The 12,056-nt window shown below is 41.3% G+C and overlaps 1 protein-coding gene across 6 annotated transcripts in view; it reads right to left on the reverse strand.

The window, feature by feature from the left end:
- Positions 1-2,569: 2,569 nt before the first annotated feature.
- Positions 2,570-12,056, reverse strand: part of ATP6V0A1 (ATPase H+ transporting V0 subunit a1) — a 164,818-nt gene continuing 155,331 nt past the window's right edge. For all 6 annotated transcript variants that reach the window (XM_082272084.1, XM_082272083.1, XM_082272085.1 and 3 more), the window contains 2 exons: positions 11,019-11,190; positions 2,570-2,872 (listed from right to left, as the gene is read on the reverse strand). In XM_082272084.1, the coding sequence (XP_082128210.1) occupies positions 2,779-2,872; positions 11,019-11,190 (266 nt within the window). In that variant the 3' untranslated portion in view covers positions 2,570-2,778. The remainder of the gene's footprint in view (positions 2,873-11,018; positions 11,191-12,056) is intronic.

Here is a 12,056-nt window from a genome sequence, read left to right on the forward strand (position 1 = left end):
AACTTATTAAAAAAAAAAAAAAAAATGAAATCAATCTTGGTGTGCTGCAACCTTTCTCCAGGCCATATGGTAATTTAGACTCCCTTCTGCCTGCAATGCCATACCACATATTATAAATGGGTCTTAGAAAGAAGGTACCAAAAAAAAAAAAAAAGTGAGAACCCTGCCCTTCACCCCTTCAGCAAGAAAAGAGTTACTCCCTATCCTGCCTGACCCTAGTTCAAGGCAGAGGAATCTCTTGATCTCTGCTGCTATGGAAAGACTGAGAAAATGTTACATTGCTCAGTGAGTTCCTATAATGTATGGGGAAATAGCACACAGAAGAATTCAGCTGCCACCAGTGATTCTGCCAGGCTCCCTGCTGGCAGAACACAATAGCACTGCGGGAGAGATTCCTCCATCAACGCTAACTGTGTTGATGGGGGGGAAATCAAGCAATTTATTTTACTTTTAAGGAAAGAAAATTGCATAATGTATGGCCTGCCTAACACATAGGACTGAATCAGTGACTCTCAGTAGGTAAGGCTGAATATAGACAATAGCCAATCCAGTTCAGCCTGTGAAGGTGCATGTGTGCCAATGTCTGTAATAATTTCCCATATCCCTGTATGTTGCGCTTACTAAGATGCACATCCAAGAGTCTTATAAAACTATCAATACTCCCCGCTGACACCACAGATTGTGGAAGAGTGTTTCACATCCTTATAGCCTTGACAGTGAAAAACCCCCTACGCAGCTTAAGGTTAAACTGCTTCTGCTCCAATCTCATTGCATGGCCCTGTGCCCTCTTACACTCCCTGGAATTGAAAAGTTTCCTTCCTACGCTGAGATCACCATTACAGTATTTGTACACGGCTATCACATCTCCATCTCAAGCATCTCTTCTCCAGGGAGAATACATTTAGCGTTTGTAGTCATTCCTCATAATTGAGGTCCTCCGGTCCTCTTTTTAATCTTCTAGATTTTAGGGTTCTAACGAGCAGGGCCATCCAATTCCTCCTGTATTGAATTGTATTGTAACTGTATTGTCTTCCCTCATATTGTAAAGTGCTGGGCAAACTGTTGGCGCTATATAAATCCTGTATAAGAATAATAATTTAGTTGCCCATCTCTGGACTCTCTCCAGCTCCAGCACATCCTTCCTGAGGACTGGTGACCAGAACTGGACAGCATACTCCAGATGTGGCCGAACCAGAGTTTTATAAAGTGGCAGGATTATCATTTTATCTCTGGAGTAAATCCCCTTTTTTATGCATGCAAATAGTTTGCTGGCTTTGCATGCTGCAGCTTGACATTGCCTGCTATTGCTCAGTCTATCTTCCACCAGGACCTCCAGATCTTCCTCCATCTTTGAATCCCCCAGAGAGACTCATTTCATGTTGGATAAAAAATAAACCGCTTCTGCTATATCTGCTTTAGAAAACTTCTAATCCTCTGTTACAGTAGTATCATGTGTTATATATTTATTTGTAAAACACAGATTTAAAAAAAAAAAAAAAAAGATAAAAAAAATCAGCTCACAAAATTCTACATTAAAAGTGAAATAAATTGGCCCAGAATTATTCTAGGTCCCCTAGGGAAATAACAGTAAAAATGCACACACGAGTTCCTGGTCGTCATAAATTACAGGTTTATTTCCAGAAGCAGGGAGACTTCATTCACCGATTCACAGCATCAAAAACAGGGTAACAAGGTCATCTATTATTACAGTGTGACATTACTAATGTAAACAATATAGGGACAGTGATGGTTTCTGGCTACAATGGGTCAAGCTCATGGTACCTAAATTGCTCAAACTTTTTGTTACCCTCCTGTTTTCCCAATAAGGTTTAAACCAGCGTCAGTTAAGTGTTTACCTATCTTCTATTCAAAGTAAAAGCAACTATTAGAGTTCAAACCGGATTCCACTTTGCAGTTTACACAAAACCGTCAGAATAGCCTTTCCCAAAGCAATATTATAGGTTAAAAGGAAGAATCTAATTCATTTCTTTGGACAACAGTTGTTCAGCCCTCAAAAAGTTGCTGCTACGTTTGAGCAAAATGGAAGATGGGCGCACAATTTCATCTTAAAATCTCATATTTGTAAACCATTTTTATATTGTTTTATAATGTTTTTGTAAAATTGACTTATTGCAAAATGAACATTCCATATCTGTAGAAAAAAAAACAAAATCAAAGTGGCAAATATTTATCTCAGTAACATGGGAAACAACATGGACTTAAATTTATTGACAACCACCTTGCCACATGGACATTCTGCTGTGGCCACCTTGGGTACATTTACAAGAAATGTAAATAAATACAACTGTCATGCCAGTACTTAATAGATCACCCCCCCAACCCTGAAAATGTATGATGTGAGCGAGGATATACCACGGTATTGTCAATTATCAAGCGCAATTGCGTGAAGTTATTACTGCAATAATACAATTACTACCGTGTATCATTAGTGAGCAAATAATGAGGTAGAAAATGGTAGGAACAGCAAAAGAAAACGCACACGTGTAGGCGTTGACATTTCGATTCTTAAATGATGAAACAAGGTATTTTTCATCTACATTTACCATGAACTATGTGATTATGCAAACCCCCTCATAGCGGGCTTCCCATCCTCCATTTTTTAGTAGACCACTGACTAAACAGAGAGGGCTCTAGCAAACTAGTATTCCATTTAGGACAGGAACTAGTCTGTAATGTTTGAAGGTTTAGGTTTCACACCAATGCATCATAACAGGAAAACAACATAGGGAGGGAGAGGAACACATCTAACACAACACATCAGTCGTCAAATTTGCCCTCTCGAATGCACTCAAATGAAAATGGCATGAATTTGAAGCCTGTTCCAATGTAGAACTTATTCTGAAACTCTACCCTGAAAAAGAGAAAGAATAATATGTAAAGAGGATATCGGCAGGTAAATATATATTTCTTTGTATATCAACTTGTAAGACTATGGAAGTAACAACCACTTTATTTATTAGGACAAGCATAGAGAACATCTGCACTGTAAGCAATATAAACCAACTGAGTTTTTTCGGTAGTCGGGAAAATAACGGAATTTTTGTAAAATCTTACCGTAAAATTCCTTTCTCTGAGTCCTCCGATGTCAGAGGACGTAAGAGAAATAGATGATTTCTAAAGTCTCACATTTCCCTTGCCTTTGTCAACTGAGTTTTATTAATAAAGTTTCACTGTATGTGCTTCCTCAGCCTGCTTCCGTAACAATGGTGAACATGCAGAATAGAATGTACTGTGATAAGGTGCATTGATTGAGATAAAATGCCTGCACATTGACAAATGGACTGATTGATAGGCAGCCAATGGAAGTCAATGCAGCTGGCTTGTGCAGGACTGCGTCTAGCCAGCTCAGGGAAACCCTAGCAAGCAGAGGGATTGGTATTCAAGTCTGCCATCTGCACCATAGCAGCTTTCCATCTCAGGTCTATAGGAGTTGTGGAGGACGATAGACAGCCTTTGAAAAATGTAGTTTAAAATCTTGATTTTACGTTAAAGGAAACATGAAGGCTACCAATGCCGACTTCTCTCTGAAAAATGCGTCTGGCTGTCCGACTGAACCTCCCGTTTAATACATAAAATCATGAACAAGGTAGAAGCATGTAGAGAAGAACTTCTAAATGTTTACATCTATATACTTATTCTTTATCACTGTGAAGTAGTGAAGCCAGTATGTCAACCTGACAGCCAAGCAATTGGAATTTTCAGAGGGAGTTTGACAATGGCAGCCTATTAATTTGCCTGTGACAGGCGTATTTTAAGAGAAATCTGCATAGAAAGATTTGGAGGTTAGCACTGAAGACAACAGTGAATGAGGGAGCACACATGAACCGGCTCAGACTCATTGTAAGCCACTAAATTGTATCTTAATAATGAACTTCTTATGTGCTCCATTTTGCTGTTTTTTTTTTTTAACCGAAGATATGTAGCAGAATACATTTAGGCCAAAATTTATTGAGAGATCTGAATTTTGATGGGATATGTTTTATAGCAGAAATGAAATAATAGTTTTTTTAAAAAATAGTCAGCAATTTTTTGTTTATATAATTAAAAAGAAAAAAAAAAAAAAAACAAGGAGGTGATTAAATACCAGCAAAAGAAAGCTCGGTTTGTGCGAAAATAAATTATATAAATTTTGTTTGGGTACAGCATTGCATGGCCGCGCAATTGTCAGGTAATGTAGCGCAGTGCTGAACAGCCAAAAATGGCCTGGTCATGAAGGGGGTAAAACCTTCTGGAGCTCAAGTGGTTAAACATACAATTGAAAGTGTTTAAGTATATCTGTTTAATTTATGCACAAAGGGAGGGCTGACACCAATCAGCCCACAACAGGACTTAGGAGTGAAGTCCATTTCTGGCAGAGAAACATGTATTTTTCTGTACTTGCCAGGCTTTTAAAAAAACAAAAAAACTAAAAAATGAAAATGCAGGGAAAAGTGCATCTATTGCAGGGATGTACAGCAAAAGTTTTTTTGGCTTTGACAAATGCTTTGAGATTTCTTCAGCACATGATAAAATGTTATGTGGGTAGTACGGCAAGAATGCTGGAGTTATGCCACGAATCTCTCTAGCCAGATCCAAATAAGGGAAAAGTCAATTTGCTGCAAGTTTGGAAGAGCTGGACTGTGTCCCCGTATAAGGAACTGCTCAGAGCTGCTGAGCTCGGTATTCATGAAGTGCTATCATACTGTTCATCTTTCTCCTCTGTCCCAGAAAATCACAATGATGGTGTGTATACAGATGTTGTCTTACAAAACATTTATTCTATGTAGATTGTAAAGCTGTGACGGTAATTCTTCCATTGTAGTGAAGCTACACTTGTCATGCTGCGTTCCCCCCTCTACATACCCACATTGCTGCTCTCATCCTAAGCACATTACAGTACATGCATATCCAATACATGCTGGGAAAATGTGTTAAACAGGGACAGCGACACACTGATGGAAATCAGCCAGCTTTACCTTCTAGTCTTAGAGCTAACCTTTGGTTCCCATACAAGCAATAAAAAAAAATTAAATTTTTTTGTTGTGGGTTAATAGTTACATTTTAACCACTATTAAGATTTGGCTGCTCAAAGACCAGGCCCTATTTTGTGATTCGGCACTGCGTGACTAACAGACAATTGCGAGGTCATGCGACGCTGTACCCAAACAAAATTGATGTTCTTTTTTCCCCACAAACAGAGCTTTCTTTTGGTGGTATTTGATCACCTGTGCAATTTTTATTTTTTATACTAAAAACAAAAAAAAATAGCGACAATTTTGAAAAAATAACAATATTTTTCAAATATTTTTATATGAAATTCTCAAAAAAAATCAAAATTTTTTAAAATTTTAGGCCAATTTGTTTTCTGCTACATATTTTTGGTAAAAAAAAAATCGCAATAAGCGTATTTTGATTGGTTTGCGCAAAAGTTATTGCGTTTACTAACTACACGATAGATTTAGGTCATTTTTATTGTTTTTTTTACTAGTAATGGCAGTGATCTGCGATTTTTTTTGCGGGACTGCGACATTGCGGCGGACAGATCGGACCCTGACTGACATTTTTGACACTTTTGGGAGTACCAGTGACCATACTACAGTAATCAGTGCTATAAATATGCACTGTTACTGTAAACATGACACTGGCAGAGAAGGGGTTAACTTTATTGGTGATCAGTGGGGGTTAAATGTATCCCTAGGGGCGTGATTCTAACTGTGGGGGGGGGCGTGGCTTGTGATGTAACCACAGAGACATACTTTCCTACATAGCAGGATCGCATAGTCTCTGCACTTACATCAGGGAGAATGACAGACGGCTGTGTATACATCAGCCGTCTGCCTTTCTCCCTCTCCTGCGGGACTGCGCAGACATCGGAGCCGCCGGTCACTCGCGCTGGGATCTCAGTAAAAGAGCGGGGGCGGGACGCGCCTCCAATGACGCGCGCTCGCCCCCCCCACAGGCGGCTGAGCGAGTGACGTACCGTTATGTGGTTAAAGGGTAACTCCACTTTTGTGGAGGAAAAAATAGTGAATAAAAAAATGATTATAGCTTTACAATTGGGACACAAGTCATATTGTAATTAAAGGTTATTAAAATTACCCTCCCTTTTCAAACTGCAGTGGTGTAAATTTCTGAAAAATGCAATGCAATATGGCTACCTGGAATGTGTACAGAACCCCCCAGAAACAATTTCCTGCTTGTGTGATTGGCTGATTTTCCCAGAAGTCTGCACTAAGATAAAAATCAGATATTGAACATCCCCTGCAACAAAAATGTAATTTTTTGGTGGGATACGTTTAACCGAAAGACCGCTACAGCGCGGAACTTAATTGCCAGGAGGGTGTCTATGAACGTCCTCCCGTGCATGAACTGCCTGCGCGCTCCCTGTGGAGCACGCACAGCTCACTCTGTGATTAGCGAGTCCACGATACTCAGCTGATCACAGATCTGAGTAAGGGGCCGATCCTAGCCCCTTACCACGTGATCAGCTGTCAGCAAATGGTAGATAAATCACGTGATGTAAACCGCAGATCAGCTTTTTTTTCTCCTCACGCTGTCAGCGTGAGAAGAAAAAAAAGCCAATTGCCGGCTGTTGTTAGAGGGACACCGGGCCCGAAGAGGACAGGATCATCTGTGCCCCAGTGCCTACCAGTGCCACTAACCAGTGCAGGTCATTGACACCTGCCAGTGCCACCTATCAGTGCCCCATCATCCGTGCTGAATCAGTGTCATCTATCATTGCCACCTATTAGTGCTCATCAGTGCCCATGAGTGCCACCTACCAGTGCCCATCAGTGCAGCCCATCGGTGTCACCCATCAGTGACACCTTATCAGTGCCCATCAGTGCAGCCTAGCAGTGACCACCAGGGCCCATCAGAGCTGCCCCATCAGCGCACATCAATGAAGGAGAAAAATTATCTGTTTGCAAAATTTTATAACAAACTATAAAAACTGTTTTGGTTTTTTTTTCCCCAAAATTTTCGGTCTTTTTTTGTTTGTTCCAGCAAAAAAAAAAAAAAAACCCCAGCAGTGATTAAATACCACCAAAAGAAATCTCTATTTGTTTGAAAAAAAAAAGATAAAAATGTAATTTGGGTACAGCGTTGCATGACCGTGCAATTGTCATTCAAAGTGAAACAGCGCTGAAAGTGGAGAATTGGCCTGGGCAGGAAGGGGGTTTGGGTGCCCAGTAGGCAAGTGGTTAAAAGGGAAATCGCATCTAAAAAGGGATGCAGACCCTGCGAGTGTCCTCATTAGAGCCCTGCATGTGCAGCAGCTGACTGATAATTAAAAAAACACTCCCATACAGTCACTCTGCGTCGGACACAGACAAACAGCCAGCTATTCCTTCAGAATAACAAAAGGTGGGAATCTGTAACAAAGTTTGTTAAAATCCTTGCAATGTACAGAGATTAGCCAGAGGGGAATGTTCTTTTTGTCAACAAAAGTGGAGTTACTCTTTAACCCTCACTTTGCCAGTAAAATAGCTAATGTGCAAAGCAATAGTGTTAGTAGCAATGTAATTTACTGGCAATTTTCCTGGGAGGAATGGACTCTAAAAATGAATGTCCAGGATTGCAGAGAAAATGATCAGGAGGTTCATTCATCTTACTTTTCGAAGTGAGGCAGATGAGGCGATTATTATATGTGACACTGGTGTGGGCAGTGTGCGGGAGACAGCTGCAATATGCTGCTACTATGTTTCTTCCATGTGCTGGAAGAATGACAGCAATGTCCCACAGTCTTGGGTTTCACTGAAATTCTCAGCTTTAATTAGAGCAGCTGAAAAGCGGCGTGCTCACGCAATCACTAGAAGGGACACAGAACATGCATCCTATGACTGGACTGTAAATTTATGTGTGTGTGTCAAAGGGCTGCTTTGATCACATTTCTCCTACCAGTTCTATCTGTTATGAGAAGCATACAGAGGCTGGCCACTGCAACCTTTTGAAAGCTGGCTATTGCAGTACTGACCCAGAACAAGTATATAAATCAGCTGGGAAGTGATCACTTCACATAGTTTCAATCACTTTGGTTCCCTGCAGCTCTCACTTATTCTGTCTTATAGATCAGGCTATTCTACAATTTTTACAAAACCCAAAAAGGCTCTCTTGGCCAATCTAGTGGCTTGTTTTGCCAATCCAATCACACCTTGTATGCAAAACTAAAACTGCGTATGAATAGTCTTTGTATTTTGTTTGAGAAACAAAGCACTAAATAACTAAGATATGTGATTATGTGAGGTATGCTTTTTAGTTATGTGTAATTATGCTAAGCAGAATTACTGATTTTATTGAAATAGATAAACATCATCAGCACTTCTAGAGATGTTATTTTCAGCATTTTTGCTTTTAAAAAAACACAGGTATACATTTGTTTACATTCAGTCTAGAACCCTAATATGGGCTCTTTCACACGGTCCGCCTCCGTAAGCGGATCCGTGCCGCTCAGCGGGGATCGATCCGTGATCCCAGCTGAGCCGGCGGATGACAGCTCCGTCTCCGCTTGCAGTGCGGAGAGGGAGGTGTCAGAGCCCCGCTGCTCTCTATGGGGGATCGGATGAGAGCGGACCACCTGTCCGCTCTCATCTGATCCCATCCGATCCGATCCCCAGGACGGATGGAAAAACGGAATTTTTGTAAAATCTTACCTGTAAAATTCCTTTCTCTGAGTCCTCCGACAGTCGCCGCCTCTTCATATTCGTCACATATGGGGTATTAGACTTTGCTCCGAAGGAGTAGCTAGGCAACAGAATATGTTAACAATAAAGCTTTAACATATCCCACCCTCAAGGGGTGGTCCCCTCAGTCAATACCCTCCTACTTCCTGCAACCATATCTCAGTTTTAGTGGAATAGCAGTAGAGTATACATTCAAACCCCAAAAGAGGGGCGGGGGCGGCGACTGTCGGAGGACTCAGAGAAAGGAATTTTACAGGTAAGATTTTACAAAAATTCCGTTTTCTCTTACGTCCTCCGACAGTCGCCGCCTCTTCATATTCGTCACATATGGGGACGTCCCAAAGCAGTGCAAACATGAGGGGTGGGAAACGCATCCGCGCCGAAAGGCAACGCAGTCTCCACATCAAAGAAAGGAACCTTACCAAAGGAAGGAAACCAGCTGGGCAACAGCAAAAATAAGTGCTCAACAGGAGCAACAACCCAGGAAAAGACAAAAAACCAGGGGATACAAAACTTATCCCAACAGCCAGGAGTCCCCAACAAGGGACCCTAGGGAACAGCCGCACTAAGAACCTTGCGGCCAAAGGAAGCATCCGCCGATGCCTGAACATCTACTTTGTAGAATTTTGTGAAAGTGTGTACGGTCGACCAAGTCGCCGCCTTACACACCTGGGCTACAGAAGCCCCATGACGACAGGCCCAAGACGTACTCAGAGATCTAGTAGAGTGCGCCTTCACAGGCACAGGGGGAACCTTCCCCTGCAAGGCATAGGCCTGTTCAATGGTCTGCCTGATCCATTTGGCAATGGTAGAGGCGGAAGCCGCCATGCCCTTCCGAGGACCCTCTGGAAGAACAAACAAGGTAGAGAGAAAACTCAAACAAAATATCAAAAAGAAGAAAGAGTCTGGGACAAAAAGTCCCAGCACAGAGAGAGCCAGCCACTCCTGACAAGCTAGACATTAAAACTGAGATATGGTTGCAGGAAGTAGGAGGGTATTGACTGAGGGGACCACCCCTTGAGGGTGGGATATGTTAAAGCTTTATTGTTAACATATTCTGTTGCCTAGCTACTCCTTCGGAGCAAAGTCTAATACCCCATATGTGACGAATATGAAGAGGCGGCGACTGTCGGAGGACGTAAGAGAAATAGGGTTTACATCCGTCCGGATTTCACGGACAGGATCGGATGCGGATGGCAGCGGGTGTCAGCGGAAGTGTCTCCGCTGACATCCGCTGCTCCATAGGGCTGAATGGGCATCCGATCAGATCCGCCTAAAAAACTGACAGCCGGATCTGATCGGGCACCCCAAAAACAAATAAACAAATAAAAATAAATTGGTTAAAAATAAAAAAATAAAAATAAACTAAAAATAAAAAAAAAATTGAAACCAGTGGTGGAACTACCAGGGTCACCATGGTCGCACTTGTGACCAGGCCCTGGCTGAGGTTCAGGGGACCCTTTATGGTTTCTTGCATCAGGGCCCTGAAGTTTCTAGTTATGCCTCTGTACTATAAGGCAGTGGTCCCCAACCCTGGTCCTCAGGGCCCACTAACAGGCCAGGTTTGCAAGATAACTGAAATACATCCCAGGTGATATCATTTGCTGCTCAGTGATTGCAGTACTCTAGTCTGCATCTCCCCAAGGTAATACTTAAAATCTGGCCTGTTAGTGGGCCCTGAGGACTGGAGTTGAGGACCACTGCTATAGGGTATAGTGCAACTTCTATCCAGACATTGGGAAAGCACCACTTGCCAGACACATGGTAGCAACATTTGTGAAAGACACTTACTGGGGCATGCATATCACAGGATCTGTTATATTCCTTGATCGAGAACCCACTGCCTCCCCATACATCCTTTATATAATGAATCACATTTGTTGATTAAACTGCAGATCTACATACAACATTGCCTGCACTGCCAATAAGTCAATGAAACATTTACCTACATGAAGAAGATTTTTCCTTTTACTGCCCCTATATACAAGGCAGGGCAGCATTTTTAAGGTCTCTGGCTTTGGTACATTGTGGAGGTGTGGGAACCTAAGTGAAAATGTAGGCAGATGGGGATAGTAACAAGATGTTCCACAGGGAATAATTGCCAACCTAGTGTAGACATAATCTCTCACCATCGTAGTTGGTCAGCTGCCTGAGCCTTCATGACGTTCCAAAGTGTGGCTAGAGTTTGGGCAGCAGTAAGGAGCAATTCTCTTGCACAAAGATAGGAAGTATTATTTACTTACTGGAAGCACAGGCTGCCTCAGGACTGGAGATTCTTATACTTATTCTAATACTGCTAAGGAAGACATTACAAAGACAAGAGGTTTCCAGACTTACCAGTGCAGACGTAGGGCATGCAGGAAAGCTGACAGTCCCTCCATGATAAGCAGGATGGCAATAGTCAGTGCAGAGAATGCTGCAAACACCAATACCAGGAGAATGCCTCCACCTAAACTTTTTACATGTAGGCCCACATGCATCACCATAGTCCAGAGGACCTCAGAGAGCTCTAGAGGAAAATCAGAGAATACATATTTATGCAGGGAGCTAATAAGAAGGTAACAGCAATACATATTTCTCAAATACTGACTGGCTTAACATCTTTTCTAATACAATACTCCTCGACAGTCCACAATATAAGAGGGTTTACTTGCAAACTGCTTGTATGCTGTTAATTGACCCCACAAAGGCAAATAAATGGAACCTATAGCCTAGGTTGGCTTTGTTCGTTTGATGTTGGTTCTTTTAATATGGTGACAAGTGGGGCAACCCAGTCATACTTAAGTATGACATTTACCTAAAGCATGTGAAACATAATTTGCGGTTTTAATGTTAGTGAAAGACTGTATCGTTGCCCGCATTTTTTTTTTCTCCTTAGGTGTAATGTAATAAAAACAGAAGTATGGCCTAAGTTTTTTGGGGCATAACTCTTGTGGGCAGAGTTGTATAAAGTACTCAAAACCCATACTTGAGTAAAAGTACAAGTGCTCGATCAAAAAGTGACTTGAGTAGAAGTACTAAAGTATTTAACATTTTTTGTACTTAAGTATTGCAAGTAGTTTTTTAAAAAAAATTTGCTACTCAAGTACTGAAAGTAAAAGTACCAGTAGTTTTGAAAAAAAAATTGCTACTCAAGTACTGAAAGTAAAAGTAAAAGTACTGTGTTATGTAGTGATTAAAGAAAGAAGTCAAAAGTTTGAACATCATATTGTTTTTTATTATTTCAAATGCAGCTTTTATTTATGCATACAGTAGCATTTATTTTCGTATGCGCTGATAATACGCATGTTTTGAGCTTCATGAAACCTGCCATCTACTGTTCTGGCAGTGGTAATTTTTATAATAGTAACGAGTAACTATGCAGCACAAAAAAAA

This window comes from Pelophylax lessonae, assembly GCF_965119305.1.
Source record: "Pelophylax lessonae genome assembly, chromosome: 11".
NCBI classification, from domain to species: Eukaryota; Metazoa; Chordata; class Amphibia; order Anura; family Ranidae; genus Pelophylax; species Pelophylax lessonae.